At 47.1% G+C, this 26708-nt stretch overlaps 1 protein-coding gene across 2 annotated transcripts in view; it reads right to left on the minus strand.

Moving 5' to 3' along the window:
* DPYSL2 (dihydropyrimidinase like 2) overlaps positions 1-26708 on the minus strand; it is a 54620-nt gene that overhangs the window by 15743 nt on the left and 12169 nt on the right. For both annotated transcript variants that reach the window (XM_069035299.1, XM_069035298.1), the window contains 6 exons: positions 24245-24333; positions 22796-22980; positions 4722-4886; positions 3869-3930; positions 2718-2798; positions 1769-1837 (listed from right to left, as the gene is read on the minus strand). In XM_069035299.1, coding sequence (XP_068891400.1) covers positions 1769-1837; positions 2718-2798; positions 3869-3930; positions 4722-4886; positions 22796-22980; positions 24245-24333 — 651 coding nt within the window. The remainder of the gene's footprint in view (positions 1-1768; positions 1838-2717; positions 2799-3868; positions 3931-4721; positions 4887-22795; positions 22981-24244; positions 24334-26708) is intronic.

The following is a 26708-nucleotide window of genomic DNA, read 5'->3' on the forward strand; positions in this document are numbered from 1 at the left end:
TTCTCCCTGAAATGAGTGGGAGTTTTAAGTTAATAAATGTTTTAGACTTGCTCAGCAACTCCTGCTGGTTTGCCGTAGATGGAGGTCTGAATTAAGGAGCTCTCCAGTCAGATGCCAACCATCCTTAGGATGGGCTTTGCACTCCCTAAGGGACAGCAGGAAAAACCAATTCTGGTGTAAACAGCACCCCAGAGGGATACAACAAACATCCACTTCTGCCGAAGTCAACAGGAATTAGGGATTTGCTGCCACCCTTGGAATCTGGCTTCTATCACCAGCCATCCCAAGGGGAGCTGGATGTTTTTAAAAGCACAGAGTCACCCCCGTGCTGCAGAAAGGGAGGGGAGGGAACCAGATGACATCGTTTCCTGCTCTGTTTCCTATGACTTTCAAGGAGGAGAATGTTGGACCAAATGCTTCCCAAGCTTGGGCAGAGCACAGCTGAGCTCAGCTGCACAGAGGCTGCCCTGTGTGACATCAGGGAGAGGCTTCACTGAGCCTCATCTGCGGCAGCCACGTGTCCTCAGGCTGCCTTTTTCCTCCCTGCACTGAGGCAGAGCACAGTCCTGCACAGATTAACAACCCATCCACACCTGGGAACCACACAACTCACACTTTAAAGCTCCTGCTCCATGAAGGATGAACTCTGAAACAGCCAGACACAGCTTGGCTGGTTTGATGTCCAGATCCTTTAAGGTAAGAGCAGCCTTCCTTTGAAAACAACCCAAACTGAACTCCCTGAAGTGTCCCACCAGCATCTGTTCCCACTCTCCTGATGCAGGCCAAAATATATGTTAAAAGAACACAAGTTGGATGGGTTACTGGAAAGCTCAGTGCAAAGTGTTTGCTCACAATTTCAGGAAGCAAGAGATCCCAGCTCCTGGAGCCACACACAAATTCTGTGAGGATTCACTTACTGTCCAAGTGGAGCATTTTTATTTTTTTCCCCCAAGCAACAGAATGATTTATGTTCCCACTGAAATGCCTCTGGATGCTGCTTGTCTGAACCAAGGGGAGGAAATAGAGAGGGAGCATGAGGGGCACGTGTGGATGATCTCACAGCCCCAGCTCCCAGCTGCCACATCTGGCAGGCAGCAAAGCCCTGGGATCTTGGAGGAACAAAAAGAGCTGCTTGTACAGAACAGATGGACTCCACAAACCCAGAATGCCACGGTGAGGTGTCCAGTTCAGAGACACTGAAGGACTGGGAGTGAAGAATGCAATGGGAACCAACCTCAAAGGCAAAGTTTTAAGGCTCTTTCCTATTTTGGGATTTATTTCAAAGGCTTAGAGAGACTGGGGTGCTCATCCCTGGAGAAATCCATGGGGAAATATGAAGGGTAACTATATTGAAGTGCTGGACTAAGGCCTGAGCATGACCTCCCCTCTCTGGTACGTATTTTCTGTGCCTTCAGCAAACCACTTAATCCTTTGGTATAAAAACCCCCACCCCACTGGTAAAACTTCATCAGAATATCAAATATCACAGCAATGGAAGCTATGGAAGTACCTAAGACCATGTCAGGATTTGGGCATGTATTAAAAAATTCTGCTGATTCACTCAAGTCTGATAAAATAATGACCAAGAGAGAAGCCCAAGAGACTGGAAAGACTAGAAAAGACAGTGGCAGAATTCCACCTACACAACCCCAAATGCAGAAAAATCCTCTTTCCAGACACATTCATCCTTACATGAAGTACGTGATGGCAATGCAGAGATGTTATAAACTGGAGAGTGGAGTAAATGCAAAGGCAGGGGGGTTCTCACCTCTTCAGGTCTGCTCAACACATGCCCTTCAGGGCCTGTGATCCCCAGCTCCAGGATCCTTTGCTGCTCCTAAGGCAGGGAGGAAAAAAGAGCAGGGATGAAATTTAAAGCAACAGGGCATTTTTCTTGCAGCACACACAGCTGTTGAAAAAGGGCACGAGTGAGATCCTGAGCATCTGTGCTGGCTAAAAATCACAGGGGGCTTTGCATAAGGGCCCTGCAAGAGAATCCTGTCCAACTCCCCTTGCTGAGAATAATCAGAGCTCACAAAACCTTGCTGATTTGCTCACAGGAGGTCAAGCAAACCTTTTATTTGGATTTGCTTCACACTGGGTTCATTGCCCCTCGATTTTCAGCACTCATTTGTGTCTATAAAATCATCTCTAAGATGTGACAAAATGAGATCTCATAGAAAAAAATCATCCTGCAGCTGGGCTCAAGGACTGGGGTGGGCTCTTGCCCAGCCAGAGAACACAGAAATCTTCTGAGTGCTTGAGACACAGTGTACAAAATGAGCTGGAGATAAGATTAAATTGAGTACATTATTAACATTTCTCCCTTGCTGCTGTTTGAAAGATAAACAGACCCCAAACATCAGCACCTCACGTACTGTATGAATCCGCATCCCTTTCCACTCCTCCTCTTCTTATTTCCTGAAGAACATTTTGTTGCACACACTGACAGTCACACCCAGCTTTTCACTTTTGGGGAGAGAGGCAGAGAAGCCCAATATCCACCCCAAACCGAAAGCTGCCACAAAAACCTGCTTTATCAGTGTCAAAGGGGATAAAATCTGCTGTACAGCCCTGCTCACACCCTCGATGTGTGCCACACAGCCATGCCAGGCTCTCAACAGCCTGTGTGGCTTTCTATGTGCAAAGAAGGAGTCAGAATCTAAACCCCTCCCAGCATTTTGCAGCCAGTAACTCAGAGAACAAACAGGCCATACCTCAGCAATGATGTCACCGTTCTCAGCATGCACTTGGGCTGTGGCACCGATGTCCCGGATCACACTCAGGACCTCGTAAATCTGGGGGACAGACAACACACATCACAACAGGAACACACCTGTTGGGAAGGCCACACTCCAGATGCCCTCAGAAACCAGAATTTTGCAGAAGGGAAAAGAGAAGAGAAGCATTAAGCAATGTAAGATGTGGTTTGCTAGAGAGATGCAAGGCGTTTTCATGCCTGTCACTGAATTTCCCAGTTCTACAGTTGGATGTTTCTGATGTGGCAAAGAAGGATTATCCAGCAGCAGGTCTGGAGTATTTGCCACACAGGAGGAAGAAATGACAACACAAGCCCCATAGCTGGATGATTTTAAAGGACTTGCAGAGTTGTACCTGTTTCATGTCTCATTTACTGGTGCCTGGCATGAAAAACATCCCTTATATCTGGGTGATGGGGGCAGGTTCTCCATGGAAATCCAGTATTTGGAGGTAGGAGCAGTGTGATTTCCCACTCCAGCAACCAGTCTGAGAGGTCTCAGGTCCAGTAACCCCCAGCTGGCGCCGTCAATGGTCCCTCATTCAAAATGCTTCCAGAGCCCTCAGAGATAACTCACACACCAACACTCCCAGGCATTCCTCTCCTCCCACACCTTCAGAAACATAAACTGCCCCCTCAACAGCTACATGTGCCCAAACATGCCCACCAGAACAGCAAACAGGAGGGCAACTAATTCTTTTTTAAGGTCCCAGCAATTCTACCACTGAAAACCACCTCTGGACCAGGATCAGTTTTAGCCTCTGAACAGAATAATTACCCCAGAGATCTCCCTGTCCTGCCCTGTGCAGAGGCATAAAGCAGCAACTCGTAGAACTGCCACTGCTTCTACCCCACAGGAGCTGGAATAAAACCTCAGACCTCTCAAACTGAGGGTTTTACCGTTGCTTCCCTCAGCCAAGCCTTTCGGGGTTTGCTGTCGGTTGGGTTTGATTTTTAATTAAAAATATAATCTTCAAACCAGAGCTGTGGCTGCTGTTGCCAATCTTAGGTACTGTTACCCACATAAAGATGGGAGAGTGTGTCAGATCCCGGGATATTGAATTTAAACACTTATTTGTGACAAACTGAACGTGAAGCCTTCCTTCCTACCTGAGAATCACTGAGCTGAAAGCGATCTTTGAAAGCCATGTACACCAAGAAGGAGTTCACACCTGGTGGAAAGAGAGCACGGTGCAGGTAAAGCCATGGAATACAGCCCCTAAATCAGCCCCCCAGCAATAATTCCATGGATTCAGCACTGTAAGAGGCTGAGCAACAAAATAAAAGCAAAAATGCATCTCACACAAAAGCAGAGACTGGGCCTGGCTGGCTGATCCCCCTCACCCTCCAGGGAGAACAATGGGAAATCTGTGTCTGTGATGTGTCCAAACTGACCCACTGATCCTAAGCTGGCCTTCCCTCTCCAGCTTTTGGAATCAGTAAAAACTCTCACCCAGCACATGTGGGAAGCTCCCATGAGGGCACATAAAATGCTGGATTTTGAAACTGCCAACAGGATGGAAAATTACTCCAGCCTGAGGATGAAACGCCAAGGAAATTTAAAGAGGGGGAAAACTTAGGAGGTCATTTTACTCAGCTCTTCACTTTAAGCAGCCAGAGCTGGGTTGCTTCTCCTGGGGCTGATACTTCCCTTGTTTACAGCACTTTAGTGGCTGCAGGTATCACCAAGGGCACTGATGAACCCAAAGGGCCTCCACTGGACACAGGAGCTGCTCTGCACAGGAAAAGCAGGAGATTCACCTCTAGAAAATCAGTACTGCAACACCAGTGTGCCCCAACCCCTAAGCTCTCTGCAATCCCAACTGCCCAAATCTTCCCAAGGAGCCAGAATGGGCCCAAAACAGCTTTACTGGAATATAAAAGTAAAATACTGCATGAGAGACAGCCCCAAAAAACAGGGGATCCTGAAAAACAAGGAGGGGGAAGGCTTCCCTGATCTTACCATGATCTTTAACCAGAGCTTCCATCTCCTCCTGGACACCTTTATGCCACTCAGTGATGTCCACATGCAGGGAGTAGTCACAGCAGGATTTGCTGTCTGCCCACTCTCGCCACTGGTCGAACGCCGTCAGCAAACTGGTCCCAGGCTCGGGAACCACGTGGTCAACTGGGAATGACAACCAGAACACTGGTAAATGGCTGATGCAGGAGCTTTCCTGGGTACCCAGGACAGCAAGCAGAGCTGTGCAGAGGCTGCTGCAAAATCAAGGCACCCTCTTTCCCCTCAAAGTATTTCTAATTTGAAATTTCTCAGTGGTTTCTACAGAAACAGCCAGGGAAGCAGCCAGGGAAGTCGATTATGGAGCAGCAGCTGAAGGAAAATGAGTTGTTACTATAACCTGCTTATTACAACTGCTGGTGCTACACATCCCAACCAGGAGCACCTGCCAGAGGACTGGAGGAAGCAGGACCAACAATTTGTGGTTGGAGAGATCTCTGTGACACTGAGAAGGTCCTGCTGCCTCTGGCACCTGCTCAGTTTGATCCTCACACCGAATCCAGCAGCAACTGGATTCACAGGCAGCTGCAGCTGCAGGACAGCCTCAAAGGGTGACACAAGGGACCTGGATCTGAAGGTACAGTGTTCCTGGTTTTTATTTGAGCACATGGAGTCTCTGAGATCTTCAAAAGACACAGTGAAACAAAAGAAGCAAGTCAGCATCTCCAGTGCTGAACTGTGAGAGTAGGAAAAGCTTGTGGGATTTCAGGGGTCACAAACTGGGCAGGCACTGCTGGGGAGGAGGAGAGGACCTAGCTTGATTCTACATTAAAACACACAGAAAAAGAAGAAATTGCTTCAATTATCAGCAGTGAAATCCCAGCAGTTTATTTTTAACTTTATGGTGAGGATCAGGTCTGCTCTAAATCACAGCTGGGATGAGAGGCAGAGCCCATGGGTCCCGCTCACCCTCAGGGCAGAACAAAGCTTTGCTTCACCCCCATGCAGACACAGCAGCCAAGATTTACTGGTTTTGCACTGCCTAAAGAACCAGATTCACACTGGGAAAGCCAGCCCAGCTCTCCTGAACAGACATGAGCCTCAGCCACCCGAGTCAGCAGAGACACCTCAGCTGCCTGAGCTGTGCACACACTGCAGAAAGCCAAGAGCTCACCCCAAACAACCATCCCTGCTGCAAAGCTCTGCCCACCCTCTCCAAAGGGAGACAGCTTAGAATATTTGTGCTTTTCCAAAAGGCTTTTCCCCTGGAAGCACCACACCAAGGGAAGGATGTGCACATCCTTACTGCCTCGGCAGTGCAGCTGCAGCTTTGATCAGCTCGGAGCTCCAGGAGTGGCTGGTAATCTCTGTCTCTGCTCCCTCCCTGCCCATCACAGAAATCCATGCTATGAGTGAAAACTTGGAAATGTGCCTCCTGTCTGGCACCACATCAAGGATGTGCTTTTCACCACCATTGGGAAAAGCAGACCGAATATAACCAGACAATAAACTGACCTGTTTTGTTAAAAATCATCCCATTTCTGTTCCATGATCTGCTTCTCCCTAGTGGTCAGAAACCTTCTGCTAACTTCCAGCCTGAATTGCTTCTTGGCCAGTACAGAGCCCCTGTCGCTCTGCCAAAGTTAATCTTTAGCTTAAGTAGAATGAACAACAAGGAGAAAAATAACATTCCCTTTGCTTTTCCAATGGGACATGGAGAAAGCCCGAATTTACACAAATGGCTAATTAAAAAGCCAAAAAAAAAAGCCCATTTAATCTATAACACATCACAGGAATAAATCCATTTCCACTCAAGACTAAAGGTGCCCTCAGAGCTCTGTCAGCCCCAAGATGATGGATGGCTTGTGGGCACTGGGAAATCCCCCTGAGGGCTCCAAGGGGTTAACAGAGTCCTCAGAGCCCATCACTGAGCCCCTGGGAATGGCTCTGGAGCCCCCAGGAATGGCTTTATCACCACCTCACTTCATGCACTGCCCAAGGATGACTAAGGGGAGTTTGTGGGGGCAGTGGGATGAGGGGTAAGGGAGCTCTACCAGCTCTCTGACAAAGCCAAACCACAGCTGGCTGCACTAAGGGTCAGGGATGGAGGCGGTGGTGCAAATGTGCAGGGAAGTCAACTCCAGGGGTTGGGAATATCTCCTGTGGCAGCTCCCCTGAGCTCCCTGAGAGCCAAATCACCCTCCAGCCCCCTCAAAACACAGCACACTTTCTCTCCACAGCAGCTCTGCCAGGCAAACACCAGCCAAGCACCACTTCCCCACATCCACATGAAGAACTCAGCAGGAAGGCAGCCTGAGTGTGCGAGGTAAGCAACAGCCTTCACATCCTGCACCTGAACTGGTCCAAAGAGAAAGGACCCAGCAGAGCACACCAAGGGATAGTCACAGTGGCAGGGACATCCCTGGAGAGGGGCCCAAGAGCTGGGGTCCTGTACCTGACCCCGGGGCAGGATGGAAGCTGTGCAGGCAGCAGGAGCAGTGGATGCTGCACAAAAGGCATGGAGAAGGCAGATGTAATCCCAAATCCTGGTCTGGAGGCAATTCAGACACAAATGGCAAGATCTCCTTGATTCTTCCATCCCCTGTACAATGGGAGGGGCCAAACACATTGCAAGATCATGGCCTACATCCCTTCATGCAAGGGTGGGGTTTTGGGGGGACTAAATAAGTAAAAATGAGCCCAGATCCAGGAAAGGAGAGGAGTCAAGGTTGACTCTTCATCTGATTTTAAAAGGACTGAGCTCTGGAACTGCCTCTGCCTGGTGGCATGGCCAGGAATCACCCACATGCAGCTCACAGCAGCTTCTTCCAGCCCTCAGGCACAGCTCAAGAGCTCAGAGTAAAACAGAAATCTTTTTCTTTCAGGCCCCTTTCAGCAGCACATGCAGCTGATGGAGGCTCCATCCCACCTCATTCCCACAGCCCCAGGCTCCCAGGATTACCCCTGGGGATGATCTGCCCCAGGACCACAGACACAAGGGCTGACCCAGCCCAGCTCACAGCAAATCCCCCCATGGAGAATTCCCAGGAGGCTTCCCATGGGAAAAGCAGTGCTGTGCTGACCCCACAGAGCTCCTTCTCCCTGGGGATCCCATCCCACTGCCCCGTCTTTCCTTCCATCACAGCAGGAACCAGGAATGTTCAATCCCTGGGGTGGCCCCACGCCTGCAGGGCACACTCAGGACAAACTGTTGTGACACAGGCTGTTGTCACCCCTTTATTCCCTCCACCACCACAGCCTTGATCTGGTCATGCTCCCCCCAGCCCAGATGTTTTCTTCCTGTTGTTAATTTTTTTTTTTTTTCCGCTGTGCAAATGAATTCAGCTGCTTGAGGTCTGAGAAGGAAGTTGCCAGCTCATTTTTAAACTCAAAGCTTGTTCCAGAAACAGAAAAAAAAAAAAAACGGAGAGGAAAAAAAAACCAGAAAAGATAATTTAAGCATCACTTCATCAGTGACGAAATCTCCAAAGGAGGAATTAAAGAGTTAGTGGGCCTTGTAGTGGCTCCCTGAATCTGAGTGAAATTCAGGCCTAATCCTAACGTTTCTCTTTATTTAACACACTCTCAGCAAGGCACAGGGCAAAGCCAAGCTCAGGGCTACAGTGGTTTCTCATCTATGAGCAGAAAACGTTCTGTAGATTTACCTTTTAACCTTCTGAGCTGCAGAACCCAAAATGCAGCAGCCCAGGGCTGAGAGCAAACAAGGCTGTTACACCAGCAAAGGAACTTCTTAAAAACAACTGTAAGAAAAACTATTTTATACATTACAAATAATCTCGTTTTTTCCCTTGTTAAAACGCTGGCAGGATTCCAAAAAGCCTAGACAGTCTATCTTTCTCCCAGACAATCCAAGCACTCACCTCCCTCTGAGGGCAGTGGGATTTGAGCACCTGCGGACCCACATGCTCCAGCCCTAATCACCCAGACTCTTAATTACCCTTCCCATGGCTGGTTTGGCTCTCCTGTCATTACACACAGGCTTACAAGGTGCATCTGCTCCTGCTTCCCGATGTTCCAGCTGCCACCCACCACCAGCCAGGGCTGTTTTCCTGCTTGCCTCGCTAGCCAAAGAAAATGGTAGAGTGCTTTCAGCGTAGTCTGAATGAAAATCCTCACATGAGAGAGGTACTTTAACATGATGAATAGAATTCTTTCCATCCCTTGGATTTTATCTACAGTAAGAATAAGGGTTTTGATTTTCATCCAAACATCAAGCTGGTACAGACTTCTATGTATGTCAAACTATCTGCTTTGACATGATCTGATGTTACTTGCATCCTGTAATGCATAATTCATGCTACAGGGAGTGAAGCATTATCATTTTTTCAAGAGTAGAAGTGGCCTTGCCATGTTCACCATCCCAGAAGAACAGTGGATATCTCAATCTCTAGTCTCAGTTTGCCTCGCTCAGCTCAGGATTCCTCGCTCCTCCTCGGCGAGATTAATCGGCTCAGGATTAAAGGCAGACCAGGAGCTGAAGTGAGACAGCAACACTGGCTGATCCATGTGGCTCTCCTGCACCAGAGCTGGCATCCAGCCACGCTGGAATATTCTGTATCTCATGAGCCAAACTGGTTGGATGCTGGTGGGGAGAGATTTGAGCGTGAATTGGAAGGCAAAAACTTGGGGGAATGGATGAAATGTTCCAAGGATGGGGAAAATAAAGCAGTGTTGTTTTAACGGAAGTATGGAAAAATCTACACAGGGTAGAAGTGCTGGCAGCACTTTATAGAGTGCTAGCATCACCAATTATTAACACAGGCTTATCATATATTAACATAAAACCTGTACTAAAATCAGATCCCAGCACAATCCCATACACACACAAGTAATTTTGAAGCTCAGATCATTCCTACTGCTTTTTTACACAATTCACAGAATCATGGAATACCCTGAGCTGGAAGGGACCCACACAGATCAAGTCCAACCACAAAGGGCAGCCTAAAAGCTGAACCACAGTTAAGGCTGGCCTAAAACATCTCCTTGTCTTCATCAGAAGGCTGGGGAATTACCCAACAGCCTGCAAGATGCTCTGAGACCAGAGCCAGAAAAAAAACCCATATAATCTCTTTCTGACACTTGGAATCTCTCTCAAATTTAAAAAAAAAACCCAAAAAACAAGCAGATGAAGAGCAATGCCTTTATATTTTTGACCCCTTGCTAAGATCCAGAGAAATTATTGCTTCAGAGGGAATGCTGGATCCAGCTCTTTGCCTCTCCTTGAAAACAAAGCTCTGCTTTTGGGATGGATGTGCTCATAGGTGGGGGTTAATGGGTTTTATAGCTTCCTGGCATTGTGGCATGCACTTTTTTTTTTTCTTTTTTGCATCCTGCCTCAGTTGAGCAGGCCTTGGCTTGCAAACAACCCCTTCCTGGAGCTTCTATTAATAGCCCTTGCTTCCAGCTTTCCCCTGGAAAGGATTTTTTTCAACTGCTTTAATTAAGTGTCATCCAAAGCGTGCATGAAATTTTTTTGGGGCTTCAGCTAATGAATGCCACTACCAGGAAGGAGAGAAAAACTGTTTGAAATGGACAATATAAACATGAATTAGGGTCAGATGATACAAAAATTGTGTATGTAATAAAACCCATGTATTCAGGGTTCCAGTTGCTACTTTAAACTGCAGTTTTACACATTATTTCCTGCTCCTACCAGCATTAAATGTGCCTATTGTTTAAGAGGAGTTTATAAGGTGAAAATCCTTAACATTTAAGCTTAACTGTTAGCAGGCAGATCTCCCCTACCCAAAACTTTAAATAGCAGCTTGATCACTATAAACACATCTGCCTGTTTAATACTACTTAATCCCCACAGCAACTGCATGTGATGAAATCTGGTGAATTTATTGAGTTGTACATTCTGTCACAAGCCATTTATTGAGAGGTTGTAATTAAATTCAGCCCTGGTAACTGCACAGCTCCCTGCTTAGAAGTCTGGAGTTGTCAGGCTGTGCTGCAGGAATATTCTCCCAGCACTGGTGTGAACTGGGGGTAATTCTGTGAAAGCAAGAGGAATAAAATCAATCTCCATGAACTGAAAGTCAGGCCCTCAACTGACCCACAGAAGATTATCCCATAATCACAGACCTTACTTGATCCAGTGGCTTCAAATTCTCAACTGGTGAAATATCACAATCCCTTCTATCTTTATGTATCGTGACCCTTTTATGTGTCAAGGAATTGAGCTACCAAAAGCTGCCTCATCCAGTAACAAAGCTATTCCAAAGTCAAACCTTTCAGCAGCAAAAATTCTGATGTAAGTATTAAACCCCGATTTCCAGCTCAGCAGCCCTGCACCCATCCAGGCTAGAGAGACCTCAGCCCTTCTCTGAGCTCAAAATCCCAAATCAAGTCATCCAGAAGGGCCTCACACCTCCTATCTTCTGATTCCATCCCAAATCTTCCTCTAAACCACACTCTGCATGGGTTTGATCGGGGAAAAGGAAAGACAGTGACATAACTGCTTTGAAGGGAACTGCTCCATGGATCTGATGCACCTCAGCTGATGAGGTATCAAATGAAGGATTTTCTTCACATCCTGGCTCTGGCAACCAGATTTTAGCTCTGTGTATTTGTGTGGATTTATTCCCACAGTATTTTATTCTTGTTTCCCCCCCAAGAAATGACACCGGAATAAAGAGATTATTCTGAAGAGTTACAGCCCTGCACAGAACAGCATTTATGGTGCTAATACAGCTACCCAAGGACTGTTCTCCTGTACATGCCTGCCAAACTCATAGAAAAGGCAGCCTAAATGACATCACATGTTGTTTTCTGTCAGTTCAGATCCAGTTTATGAGACCTGATGCAGAGAAATCAGAAGCTGGACCAGGCTCAGAAGAATCAGACACATCCGTGCTCCACTGATTACATTTTCAGACTGCAACATTCTCTTATTCCCTCACTGATGTTATACAGATATTTCTCTTGTCCGTCTGGCTGATTACATCCAAAATACAATTAACAATTTGAGGCCAGCTGGACACAAACATAAAGAATTCAACAATGATTAATAACCTTCCCCAGCAGCTGGAATGGCAGCGTATTACGGTCAGATCAAAAAAAAAAAAAGGCTCCATCTCTTCCCAGTACAGGTTTATTGTGCATTTTTTGTATCTCAGGAGGTCACCATGGCAGAGAGGGAGGGGAACCAAGTTCAAAAGAGACATTTAAGTGGTTCCAAGATTTATTCTTTCTTTCAGGCATTACCCCACACTTGAAGGCCATGACAAGAGCACACAGGACTTCAAAGGCTTCCATATGAATTGGTCTGTAAACCTTGAGGGACTGGGATGGAGAAAAACCTCGGTTTGTAGCCATGGATTTCAAGTCAAGACAAAACACAAGAATTAACAACACATCCAAGGGGCAAGAGCTGGATCAGACACAGGAGGACAAAAGATCACTTGCCGTGAGCCAGCTCTGTCCCTCTCAGGTCACTGGAGATGTGTCCTGCCCCTCAGGCTTTTTCCACTCACTGGGAAGCTGGAACAGTTCTGGATTTGCGTTGTTATCACCAAGTTTCGGCTCCTCACTTTAATTTCATGGCCTGGGCTTGTCTCAGGAGCGTTGCACATAAAGAGGAATGTGACTGCAGAATGCCAGTTTTTACAGTGGAAATTTGTGATGGCTTTGAGGGGGCTTTGTGTGTTTGGGATTAGAAAAGTTGGTTTTTCCCCCCTGCAAAAATAAACTAAATATGAAGACCTCTGATTCTATACAAGCACTTTTTCTTTCTACAGCTTGTGAGAGAAATGGGGAAAAGAAAAACCCTGTATTTGTCAAATAAACATCTCCCATGGCTGGATGAGGAGCAGACACTTCCTCTCCTCATGTCTGTGACAAGGTGACATCATGTTCTGAGGAAGAAGTTGTCACCCATCACCACCAAACCACTGCCACTTCTGCTACGACAGCGGGAGTCCCCATCCTGCTCCCACTCAAACCACTGACAACTGTCACACACAACTGCAGGCATGGAAGGGAGGGCTGGATCAGACCTAAACGTTGGCGTGTTTACAGAGAAAATGTGCTGGGATGTGGCGTGGAGGGGCAGCAGAACCTGTTTTCTACCAAAGGGCAAAGATCAAGCAGCACATCCACCCCTCAAACAGCCATTTCCTGACCACACCTGCCCATCTGCGGGTGTCCTCTCCACTTTGTGGCACTGATATTGCCTGCAAATTAGCTCTTGTGCTTGCTGAAACCATTAACCTGTAGGAGGTCCTAACTAGATTATCCCCAGTTTAAACAGAGACTCCTGTGGCATGTTCCCCAGCTGCTGAACTTCCTCCTCCAGCTTTGAGCCAGCCCAGCCTGGCCTCACAAGCTGTCTGCTGTCTTCCTATGTCTGTGAACAATCCAAGGTTTGGGGCACAAAGCACCACTCCTGGGCCCACCCAAAGAGAGACACCCAGCCTGTGGCAAACTGGTTTGGGAAACTCCTACACACAAGATCTGACTTTTGTTTTTTCCATGCACCCAGTTTTTAGGGGCAACTGTTGCTTTCTACACCTCAGCTTAATTTCCTGTCTCAAACATGGTATTAGAAGGAAACTCTTTACTATGAGGGTGGGGAGGCCCTGGTACAAGTTGCCCATCTCTGTTCAAGGCCAGGCTGGACAGGGGTTGGAGCAACCTGGGATAGTGGGAGGTGTCCCCATCCATGGCAGGGGGTGGGACTGGATGGGGTTTAAGGTCCCTTCCAACCCAAACCATTCTGGGATTCCAGGAACAGCCGGAATTGCCCCTGGATCTGGGCAGGACAGCTCAGGGGGAGTTGTTCCATACAGTTGCCACCTGTCCCTTTATTATAGAGTGCTTGTATGGCAGAAGGACTGACTGGTTCAGAGACCTGAACTCTGGTCCTGGTTCCATGGCCTTATTCTACTTCTAAGAACACCCTGCACACCTACATTTCTCTCAGCTGTGCTATGAAGACTTTCCAAAACTTTTTCCACTCATGGTGGGAAAAAAGCCTCTGCCCATCAGGCTGAAAAGTCCTTTGTAAAGCCCATCAGTAGCTGGACTCTTCTCTTGGGACACTGATACTAATCCCGAGAAATCTAATCTGAAGTAAAGAAAAGCCTGCTGGGAAGTATCATTAACTGACACCCACTCCAGAAAGAGGTATTTTTAAGCAATTATCAGGATATTGGAAGAGAGAATCCTGTAACACAGCCCCTGGCTGCTGAACTGGCCCTGCCTGGCTTTTCAAGGAGTCTGGAACCTTGCCAGTGCCACGAAGAACCCCAATTTGGGAGCACAAACCACTCCGTGTGTTGTAGCTTGGGAGCTTCCCCCCTTCTCTGCACCAATTCAGTGCTGTGCCATAATTTGGGAGGGTTCTCCAGGAACTCCTTCCCAGCTCCTGCTGCCTGGAGGCTGCGCCAGGGAACTTCATTCATATGTAAAACACCACCACTGAGTCCCCCAGATTCCAAAAATATCCACGCTGCACATATGTAGCTGCTTCTAGGGACAAAAGCAATCTGGTGGAAACACACCCAGAGAAGTGGTCGAAAGGGAAGCTTCCAGAAGCTGAGCCCTTTCTGGTGGGCTCTGAAAAGCAACCATAGCATTTCCCAGTTAATATTTGTATGTGAAATCTAAAAGTTCCTTCTGATACTTAAAATAGGAAGCCAAAAGCACTTTCCTCAGGATCTGCAGATGACAAGTGGGAGGGACAGGGATTATCTCCTTGCTTCATGTTGCCCACATCAGCTTCTCAGACAGCTCTTCATAAAAATAATCACTTTTTACTTATGATATGAGGCTCTCTAGGTGAGCTTAATTAATTTGAATTAAAGCCACAACCCCTCAGCAACAAAGCCACCTCCCATTATGGACAGCCAGCAACCAGCACGGAGAAATGGAATGACATTCCCATTGTTGCAAAGGCGGTACCAACACCAACTGCAGTGAACCAAGGGGGAAAAAAAAGAGTTCTCCCTGAAGCCTTAACTCCTAAATGTCCACCCCTGCGTTCCATGGGAGTGAGGGCTGTGAAAAGATGCAAGCACAGCCCCAAGCTGGTAACAACTGGCAGCTCCTGCGTGTGACAGAAGTGTGCCAGACAGGAGGAGCTCATTTGTATTCCTCAAACATTTCTCCCTCTCACCAGAAAGATTAAAAAAAAAAAAAAAATCTGGTTTCTAAGAAACAGATGGGATCTATGAGCTCTGAAGGCACAGGGGCTGAAGGAAAGAGGGAAAAGAGGCTCTGCTGATCGAAGACATCAAATCCCATTCCACAGACAGCACTCCAAATCCATCCCGACTGGGGAATCCTGCAGTTGGTTTCAGCCTTTGCTTCTTTCAGGCTGCACTTGCATTCCTCCCATGGCACACAGAGCTAATTCCCAGCGTGGAGAGCTGAAAGGTCCTGCCTGACCAGGGCATTTTCTGCTGAGTCAAGCTCACAGGAAGGCAAAAGCAGCCAAGGGGTTGAACACTGGTAGGGAGACAAAAATTCCCTGCTCAGAAAAACAGGCAAAGAGCTGGAGGCACTATTTTCTGCTGCTTCTTTGAAGACCTTGTCAAGGCTTGAAGGTGATTAATATACTTTATCTAGCAAGGTTTAACACACATGCCCTGAAAACCTATCACAGGCAGCTAATGATGTTCTATGAAGCGAGGTGAATAATTTAGTTTTAAAGATTTTTTTTTTCCATCCACAGCAGACCTGGAGGAGCCAGGTCCTACTGGGATCATCCTGGGAGCCACTGGGATTACAGCAGGTGTGAATGGAACCTGACTGGGGGTTACTAGGAGCTGCTGGGCCCATGTTGGGAGGAAAATGTGGACACATTGGGAGACACTGGGATCAACTGGAAGGTACTGGAACCATGCTGAGGGCACTGAGACCACAACTGGCATCATACTGGGAGCAACTGGGACCACACTTTGGGAAACTGACAGAAACTGGGATCATGCTGGAGGACCCTGGAAGTAACTGGGAAAGACTGGGATCATTCTGCGGTAACTGGAACTTTACTGGAGACTGGGAGTGTCTGGGAATGACTACAAGGCTTGAAGGTGATTAATATACTTTATCTAGCAAGGTTTAACACACATGCCCTGAAAACCTATCACAGGCAGCTAATGATGTTCTATGAAGCGAGGTGAATAATTTAGTTTTAAAGATTTTTTTTTCCATCCACAGCAGACCTGGAGGAGCCAGTTTTTACAACTGCACCCTTGAAAACATCATGTACATTTTCCACTGATCTAAGTGGCTGGGTGAGACACAGCACATCAGAGAGATCCACTGGCTCTTTACTTCTCTTTTGTGTCATCTCTAAGGCCTGGAACTTGGGGATGGGAGCACTGGACACAGAAAGCAAGAATTTGGGGATTTTGGGGACTTTTAACAAGGGCATGTAGTCATAGGACAAGGGAGGTAGCCTTAAGCTGAAGGAAGGCAGGTTTAAATGAGATATTGGGAAGAAATTCTTTATTATAAGGGTGGTGAGGCCCTGGCTCAGGTTCCCCATCCCTGGAAGTGTTTAAGGACAGGCTGGACAGGGCTTGGAACAACCTGGGATAGTGGAAGGTGCCCTGCCCATGGCAGGGGTTGGAACAAGATGATCTTTAAGGCCCCTTCCAACCCAAACCATTCTGATTCTGTAAGAAAAGCACTTAAAAGCAGCTCTTCAAACAAAAGAACCCTTCCCCACCCAGTGGGAAAGCAGCACCGCTGAGCCCCAGCATTAAATAGAACAAGAGGCATGAAGTGCTATTGCATCAACAGACAACATGGGTTAATTTCTCCTGAAATAAATCCCTCTTTTTGGATGCATGGAAAAATATAGGTCAGCCACATCTGCACTGTCAGAGCTGCTGCCACTCCAGCACTCGTGTGTTCAGAACTAAACCAGGCTCCAGCACGTGTGGAATTGCCTCCATCCCCTCCTTCCTGCACAGGGAGGGGCTGGAGCAGAATGGGGCAAAACAGAGAAAGGGACCCCTCACCTGCTCTTCAAGAAATCAGTGCTGCCAAGAGGCAGAAGGATGGCAGAGGAGGCAGAAGGATGGCAGAGGAGGCAGAAGGATGGCAGAGCAACAAGGGGCAGGATCCCCAGCAGCTCTGGGGAAGGAAAAGGTGGGAAAATCGAGAAAAATCTCCTGACTGACTCAAAAACAAGCCAGGCTGGACTGCAGAGGTTTCACAGGACTCCAGCCCAACACCAGGGCCAGCGATTTCACCTTTCAGCACTGAGGCAGGACGATGGCCCAGCTGAGTATGTGACAGCCAGGGTTAAACACCTCACCTCACCACAGGCCTCCAGCATCACCCCAGGCACAGCCACACAGCTCCCCAGTCCTTGTGTGCTCCTCACAGGGGGCTGTTCCTCACAGGAGCCTGTTCTCCCAGCACAGAGAGGTGGCAAACAATAGCTGCAGCCCAAAGGGTGAAAAAAACCCCCCCTCAGAACACACAGAAACACACAACACATCTGAGGTCTGCACAGCTGCTTCCTCCTGTGCTCTCTGGCAAGGGACATCAAGGGCTTGGCAGATCCCTGTGAGCCCCCGCTGGAATCCCCAGCAGAACAATGGGGGATCCCATCCAGCACTGCTGGGATGCTGGGAGCAGAGCAAGCCCCAGGACACAGGCTGCACAACCCGCTGCAGGCAGAGCCTAATGGACTTAGAGGGGTTTAAAAGCTCGGGAAGAGGAGCTCACACCAGGGAACTGCCCAGCTCTGCTTACAGCCCCACTTTCTCATTAAGGATTTTAAGCCTGCCCTGAATGAAAGGCACAAACACAGCAGCAGGAAGCTGGGAGCTGGTGAAGCAAAGAGATTTAGAGTGAATCAGGGCCAAGGCTGGTTTTGGGGGTGTAAAAAGGACCAAAGGAAGCTGGGGAGAGGAGGGACAGGGCAGGAGGGACTCTGCACTCCTACGTGGTGATGCCACTATTCCAGTCACAGAGAGCAAGTATTCCCACCCATAGAAATCCCCAATAATCTGTGGACATTCTCACTGCGTTTCTAGAGAATTAAACACTTCTTTGGGGCAGAAGAACCACTGCCAGAAAGAGAAACAAGCTCCAGAGCCAGGGCAGCCTGTCTGCAGGGCTGGTCCCAGCACACAGTTCCTCTTTCATCTCTGGGTGCAAAGAGAAACAAAACGGGCTGGTTCCTGTGGAACAATGCAGTGCTGTGTACACACAGCCAGGGACTTGGGGAGACACTGCAGCTCTGTGGTCGCTGCTCTTGGATGCAAAACACTTGGTTTTATAATTCCAGCTCAGCCACAAGTCCCTGCCTGATCACTGCTGTCACCTCCTTCTGTCTCTGCTTCCCTCCTCCTCCTTTCATCATTTACACTCTAGACCAGCACAGGACTAACCCTGATAATATAAAATAAATGCACCCAGTCAGGTAGAATATGATCTAATCTCCACTGGTGGGTTTTAATACCACCCCACATCCTCACCTTGTCTAAACCCCACTTTAAGCTGAGACTATCAGAGACTCTGATCTCCTTTGGGGCAGCTCCATTCTCTGTCACACTCAGATCAAAACCCAAGGGGAGAGGAATAATTTCTGACTGGGAACATCTCCTTCCAGCAAGGAGGTGATATTCAGGATGACCTGGGAGACCTGGTGTCACCTCACTGTGAGTTTGATTGTGGCTGGGCAGCTCAAATCCCTGCCATGCTGCCCACGGGAGCTCTTTAATAGCAGGGTCAGGAATTAGGGAGCCAACAGCAGCCCATGTGAAGTTCCCCTTCATCTCCTGAACCTCCCAGGATACACAGGCTTCCCTCCCCAGCCTTCCCTCCCCATGTCATTAGGATAACTGCTGCTCGAGTTCAAAAGGCTGCTGGCTTCCAAGCCACCAGGCCAGAAAAAGCTATAATTTCTCTCACTGTAATTTCTCTCTTTGATTACAACAGTGGTTGACTGAGTCAACAGAGGCAATGTCAGCCAGAGATTTCACCCAAGGACAGCAGATACCAGGGAAGAAGCAGAGTCTGGGAGGAGGGGCTCAAATGTGTGTGGAAGCAGGCCTGGATGGATGAAGTTCTCACTGGGACATTAAACAGGCTTGGGGATCAGAGAGCCAGTAAATATACAGAGCTTAACTTCTTCAACCCTTCTGCAGGGCTGGCAGCAGAGAGAGGCAATCCTGCCCCTGCTCACATCAGGGGGAGTTTTTCCACTGAGTTTGATGGGGATTTCACTCATCACAGTTAATCAGCAACCAAACCATCACCAGGCTCCGAGAGGCCACTCTGTTCCTAGCAGGGGTTCTTCCTCCTCTAACAGCTCCAGGGACTGGGTTATATCCTGGGGGTATTAACCTAGCTCAAGTTGGGAAAAATAGGGTGCCTTGTGCAGGCATTGGACTTTGATGATCCTTGGGGGTCCCCTCCAACTCAGGATATTCTGTGATTCTATGAAAAACGCCCTTTTTAGCTCACCAAAATTTTAGCCTCTTGTAAAGGGCAACTTCAGACAGTGCCCTTTTCCAAAACTCTGGGAGGACTGTTCTCTTTGCATGGCATACAGGGGAGTGTAGGGAAGCGACCAGAAGAGGCTGGAGCATATCTAATACTCCTCTCTCCTTCAAAATTCTCTGTGGAGTGTTCTGGAATTCTCCTTTCAACTTAATGCCCAAACACTGCATTCTGACATTTCAAAAGGGCGAGAATCCAAGTTTTTTTTCCCGGAGCAATGTTATCCTAAAACCCACAGGGAAGGCTGTTCAGCTGACATACCCACACCAATACTGCTTTACGGTGGGGACAGAGAAAAGGACCATGCAAATTGTCACTGCAGAAAAACAAAGATATCACAATACGTAATTTCAGGCAAAACCAACTCTGTTTGTTCCTCTGCTAGCAAAGTCAGCTGGAGCCTTTGGCACTGCAGAAGGGAGAGACAGAAGGATCATAGCTGGAATTCCTGCTCAGATGGCCTCAGGGGAGCCAGCAGAAAAATAAATCAGCCCTAACTCCTGAGTGGAGCAACCTAAGGAGGGCTCAGGAAAGCAAGCAACAGAGAGACAAAAGAGCAGATTTGGACCATCACCCCCAGCCCCTTTTTCCTGATGGGCTGGGAAGCCCTGGAATGGAGCCACATCTGTTTCCCACCAGGATAAATCTCCCCTGGTGCCACAAAAACCCCACAACTGCTCCATTTGACAGCAGGACCCATCTGATTCCCCCCCTGTGATGCTGGGGAATGAATTCAGAGGGCAGCAAATGAGGACAGGGCTTGGAAACAGTAGGTTACATGCCTGTGCTTCCCTTGGATGTGTCTGCCACGAGAATTAAAGGAGCAACATTGAATTTGATCTGAGCTGAAAATGAGGTTCACCAAAGCAGATCCTCCAGGTGAATTCCTGGCACTGCAGGTCGATGCCAAAACTCACCAAAGCCAGAATTTCACCCACAATTTTTATAAACCAACCATCAGGGGAAACCTATCCAAGGTTCTTGTTTCGATTTCACTGAAAACTGCGTGTAAAACAAGACTTTTCCTACAACAACTGTAAAGTAAACAGCCTTAAAATGCCCTCCTGCACAAAAATGTGAAACAAATTGAAGCATGAAGCTGAGGAAGCTGTTTTGTGTGCCCAAAGTGAGGGTTATGCACAAAGCAGAGATACAGATGGAGTAAAGGTATTTGTAAATAAACCATACAAAGTTTGCTTAAAGCACTAATGAGGAAATTGGGTGGTTTTTTTCCACAAACCTCACATCCAAAAAGAGGTGCTTTTTCCTAAAAAAGACTGAAGAACAAAGACATACAAGTCCACAGGAGGAGCAGATTGAAAAATCCCAGCATTCAAAATATACAATGAGATAAGAGTGTCATTTTCAGGCTGCAATTTATGAGATCATTAATCCAGTTCACTAAGTATTGCCCCATTTATCATAAGAAAAAAAATGCTGCTATCCACCACCACTCCCACCTGCTCTGGGGAAGCCCAAGGGCCACCCACCAAGAGAGTGTTCACCAGGGCTTCAGTGTGGAAAAACTTTTGCAAATGCTACAATTTTGCTCAGAGGAACAGCTGAGCTGACACAGGGCAGAGGCTCCAAAGCTTTGAAGTCTACTCTGGATCATTCATCCTGCCTTCCACTGCTCCAGCTGCAGATTCCCACCCCATCAGAAATGTCTCTCCATCACCCAGTTAGTCCTTGCTGCAGTCACAGGAAGATTTTTTTGTTGTTGTTCAGAGATGATTTTGTATTTTGGTGTCTTAACCTGAGATACTTAGGATGGTCAAGTTTAATCACCAGCCTCCTATAAATGGTTTGCCCATGGTCATAATCCAAATTATGCTCATTTTCACAGCTGTAAAAGGAGAAATTGTAAAATGGGGGATTCTCCTCCCACCTCCCTAACTCAGAAAAGTGTTATCCCACCATTAGTGAGATATTCAGGTACTACAGCCATGAAGGCAATAAATATTTACACACATAAAGCATTTCTGAAACAGGAGGCTCTGCAGAGGTAAAATTAGGCAACCAAAGTAAAGGGCTACTCCAGAAAAAATTTTGCCAAAGCAATTTCTCCTTTCAGAAAGTGCCACTGAAGGGAATAGTGCTGCTGAAAGGTCACATGCAGATGACAGAGAATGTTATTTTGATCTAATTCAATTTAACAAGGAAGAACAAAACAATAATTTGTGTGAACCAGGTGTACTCCTAACAAAGGAACAACCAACGAAACGAAGTCAATGAACTGAGGCTGAAAATAAAAAACCATTTCAGTGCTATTGATTCAAAGTGACAGCAAAGATTTGAAGGAGAAGTGGGTATTAGTGTGCACAAAGGGACCATCCACAGCCCCATCCCCTGTGGGTGTGAGCTTATCTTCAGCCACAAACCTCACAGTCTGAAGTGATAATGTTATGAAAAGTAATTTCCCAGGTAATTTTAAGATTGTTTCTTTGAAGCATCAGACCAAGACATAACTTCCAGCCTCCTGTCAATCACTCCAAGTCCACCCACCAGGCCAGGGATCAAGGACTGCTCACAACCAAGCTCTGGGAGATGAGGATGTTCCAGCCCGTGCAGAGCTTGGTTTGAACTGAGGAGAGTTCAGCTGGTTCCTGGCTGTGCCTAAGATCTCTTTATATCCATGAACTGGACAATAGACACTAATACCTGTTCTGAACCAGCTTCTTTTATTCCTCTGTGCCTGAACTCTCCTCCTGTGGAATGGCAGCACCTCAGAGTACATGAAAGACTGCGAGATGCTCAGATTTTGGATCACTTCACACCTTTATCCCTCATTCCCACACGCAGCAACAGAGCCTGGGACACCGTGGTAGAGTTTTACACCTGATCAGCTGCTCTGCAACAGAGGGGTTTGGTTTTTTTCCTCTGGCTCAAACAAGGTTACCAACAATGACTTGCTTGTGGAGTTTTAAGATCCAGTGGCTAACACAAGCAGGGACAGATAGCCTGGAAGCCATTCCTGAGGTGTTTTAGAGGCAGAAGGGAACACTGGGAATGTCTAATCCTGCTGTCAGCACAACAGTCAGTCTGTCTGTCTGTTTTATTTTGAGGTATTTTCACTTTCCAACTCCTCTCTTTCTCCAGAGGAGGAGACGAGCACAAACAGAGCTACGTTAACAAAAATCCTGGTGCTAAAGCTGAAGTGGGCATGTGCAGATCCTGAAATAAGTGGCCCAGTTTTCAAAGACACACAGAACACTGGCATCAGGCTTCTGGGTGTGAGAAATACAATGGATATCTTTCCACAGACAAGGGACCAAAGCACAGGAATGTGGGGGATCTGCTCCTCACTCTGGAGCCAGAGGTCACAGTAACACTGGTTCTAGCACAAGCAGACCCAAAAACCTGCTGAAGTCACATCACCAGCAAGGGAAGACAAGTGAAATGAGTGACAACTGCAAGATGGGGAAATCCTGGGGTCCTGCTTTTCCACCCTTATTCCCACAAGCTTTCCCCAGCAACCTGGCCAGACATCACCCACTGGTCCAGAACAAGGTGACTCCCACAGCTCCTGTTCCTATCTGGGAAACAGAAAAGCCCAGCTTTGCTGGAAGAGGAAAGCAGGCACTTACTGATCATGGTGGTGCCACCAGCCAGTGCAGCCTTGGTCCCCTGGAAGAAATCATCAGCAGATGTCATCCCCTGCTCTGGCATCTGGAACCGGGTGTGGACGTCGATCCCGCCAGGAATCACCATCCTGCCATGGGCCTCGATGGTTTTCACTCCCCCTGGCACAATCAGGTTCTCCCCTATTTGCCTGGGGAAAGAGGTTTCAAGGAGCAGGTCAGGCACACCCAGGTGAGCAGCCTGTAAACAAACACCCCAGTGCTACTCAGCCTGGCTGCAGTTGTCTTTTTCCATATAAAGCAGGGCACAGGATCAGCACACACAGGGCTGAGGGTGTTTCGTTCTTGCCCTGGAAGCAGCTGCAGAACAGCGAGTGAAGTGTGCAATTCCTTCAGGACTTTGGGGCAATATTAAAGGAAGGAAAAGACAGAGCCCCTCCAGAAGGGGCTGTGCAGGTCATGGATGATCACTGCACCAAACACAGCTTTACTGGGGCTGGGCTTTTTTAACTGGCAGCTCAACACTTGATTCAAGCTCTCAAACAGCAATTTCGATGTTACCATTGGTTTGGGAGCACTGAAGAATTTTTGCTTCTATATTTTCTACCTTCCTCTCACGTGTAAGTATTACAGAATCCCTGCACAAACATAAATTCAAGCAGATATTGGTTACCAAATTCCTGGTGAGACCCTCAGAGGTCTCTCCAGTCCAGCTCTTCACAGACCTATTTTTAGTAGTGCAGTAGTGGATGACACACTGCAATTAATTAGCTGTCTCTGGCTGGCTCCTTTAACTTCTAACCTTGATTAAAAAAGCACATGTGCTGGCTGCTTAGCCAGAACAGGAAAATTCCTTGTTTGTAACCTCTGTCCATTTTTTCCTAAGAGTAATTTTCCAAAGAAATCTGTAACACATTTAATGTGCCAGGAACGCATGTTTCAGGCCTGAAAACACAGAAAGAGGTCTGAACCTCTCCCACTACAGGGTCATTTTTAACTTGAAGAAGGAGGGCTGGAGTGATCCTTGCATCACAGACCCAGAGAAGTCAGCACTGCAAGACACTTCCAGAGGTCACCTAAGTCCAGCCTCCAAGCCTAAAAGAAAATTAACTGTGTTAGGATGGTGAACTCTGGATTCAAAATATCTGAAGTCATAACTCAGTGAAATGTTACAGCACAGATAACTTCAAACACATGTGTCATCTCAGCATGGGGCTGCTCACATGGCTAAAATTAAGTGCATGTAAGTACCTCCTTGGAGCCAGTGAGGTTTCAGCCCAGTTGTTTATTTAATTCAACACCCTGCTTTTAAAGCTCCTTCATTAAAGACCAAGACAGAGGTGGAAATATTAATTTTTCATTGCAATTTAATAGAGCTCTCTGAGATTAAACTACTCCAGCCAATCTGCAGTGCATTTCCATGCATCCCCAATCCCACCATGAGGCTTCACTTACTTTATCAACCCATCCTCCATGTAAATGTCTGCATAGAAGGACTGGTCATCATTAACTATTTTACCACCTTTGATCAAAAGACGATCACTCTGCAACAAAAGAAGCACAACACAAGACACAATTATTCAGTGGGAGAGCTGACAGTCTGCAGTGTCACTCCAGAGATGAAAGAGGAGGGAAGGCAACAACCTCTGCATTATTCACCAGCCCACGTCAAAACACAAGTCAACTGCTGCACTTTCAACTGGAAAGATAAAATGTTTTATTTCATCTGGAAGGCCTTTCATCACACTGATGATCAAAAAAAAAAAAATTAAAAAAAAAAATCAAATCAGAACGGGGAAGGAGGTGGGTTCCAGTGGTCTCGTCTGCTCTGGCAGCTTCACTCCTACCTGCAGCCTGCCACCATCATCTGCAGCAGCAGCAGCAGCACTAAATAACACTTGGAGGGACGTGTTAGATCCACATCTCTTATTTTTTTCTGCCTTGGGTTGTATGCAAAATTTCCTATATGCACCCACACAGTGGAGTCACTACTTGGCTCAACGTGAGTCAACTGCTGTCAGGAAAATGGCCCAAAAGTCTGTTGCCAGGGGTTACACAACACAAACAAGCTCCTTTGGTCCAATTTAGTGATGTTTCGATGCAGAGGATCCTTTCCTTGCCTTTTCAGAGCACCACTGCAGAACCAGATGGAAATAAGCATGTATTTAGCAAATTAGGGTTAAGGGAAGGATTTACAAAATGGTTATTAAGATTTCCTTAAATTAGAAGATAGTTTGGCAGGAACAGGAAGGTAATTATAAAAAGGCAGCTATCAGGCAGCATGATTTCATCCCAGCCCAGGTTACAGCTTGCTTCTTCAAGATTTTAGGTCAAAAACAAATGTTGGTTTTCTTTTTTTTGCAGTACTCATAAACAAGAGTGAAACCCACTGCAGAGCTCCTGACTGGGAGCACAGTTAAAAGTGGCTGCTACATCCCCCTGGTTCCCTCATCCAGATGCATTTTTACAGCAGATGAATATTTAAAGCAAAGCACATACATGCTGTGAGTGTTTGGTTTAAACCCCACCTTTGGCCCTCGGATATGCACTTGTACTTACTCTGATTCCTTTTTCCCTCCTCCTAAAAACGCCTTTGGAAGAGAACAAAGCCATACCAGCACAGCCAAAGGCTGGGGAAACCAAAAGCTGGACTTTTAACTCAGAGGTGCCATGGACTTACAGAAAAAAATATCTAAGAACTTATAGAAAAATACATGTAAAACAGTGACAGGGATGCTCAGGGCCCTGGTTTTGAGGGTCAACAGACAGAAGGAACAATCAGGTGTTTTCCCAAATTCCTCATAATAAAGCTGAAGAGTTGGAGTACCCAATTCTCAACTGACACGGCTCTTTTAACACCAGATTCCACGAATTGCATCAGATACTGATTTATACCATAATATCCATCTTTTATATCACTGCTTAGCCTCTAGGAGATGTTAAGTCCATCTCCCTCCTTCTTCTCCTTCCTCTTCCTGCTGCAATGGAGAGTTCCCCCGGACAACGAATACAAAGAAACCCCCAAAATTTAAATTTAGGAGCTGCTGCAAATGCCAATAAGCCTGAGTGAATTAACGTGGGGTGTGAAAAACCCACTTGTCTTTCAATGCCAGCCTCTCCAGCAAACTGTCCTACATGTTTACTGTTTCCAGAAACACTGCAGTGTTGATACCCACCTCCAGTGCAGGCTCCTTGTGCCATTAAAAAGGGAAAGCCTGGTCATGGATGTGACCGACAGCCTGAGTCCTAACACACTGGGCATCAATTAGGGAAGAAGAAGGGAAAAAATATATATAAAGTGGCCACAAAAATGCAGCCTGGAGCATTTTAATGATGCTTCTGGCAGTAAGCAGGGCTGCTGCTGGGCTCTTGAGAGGGCTCTGAGATCAGGGCGAATCCTCCTGGCTCATCTCAACCACCTTGGAGACAAAAGCACACACAGCTCGCATCCCTTCGAGGGCCTGCCACCAAATCTGTGTCTATTCAGCAGCAAAATCAGGGCAGCCACACATCCATTATCCTCCTTCTTCCAGCATTAGCCTCGGTTGATAATTCCAGATTTGCACAACAGCAAATAGGAGCAAAATCTGATTTTTCCTACCCCTTTGCAGGAGGATTGGGTGCACACAACATAAATCAGAGCGTTCAGCCAGAAGAAAAATGCGTCATGCTACTCCTGGGCCGTGACAGGGATACAGTAGGAACCTCCATCGCCCTTTAAACAGAGGCAGCTTTTTGAACTCCTTACCATTGGACTCTCGGAGCAAAACTGACCCTCCTTCGCAAAGAAAAATAATTTTAAAAAAGAAGGATGCTCCATTTATCAATAACCATTTTGCACATCCCCTGAATTCCTTAAGCACCGCAATTGTACAACCCAGCGACTCCTGCCCAAACCCGACACGTCAAAGCCCCGTTC

This window comes from Aphelocoma coerulescens, chromosome 22, assembly GCF_041296385.1.
Source record: "Aphelocoma coerulescens isolate FSJ_1873_10779 chromosome 22, UR_Acoe_1.0, whole genome shotgun sequence".
NCBI lineage: Eukaryota > Metazoa > Chordata > Aves > Passeriformes > Corvidae > Aphelocoma > Aphelocoma coerulescens.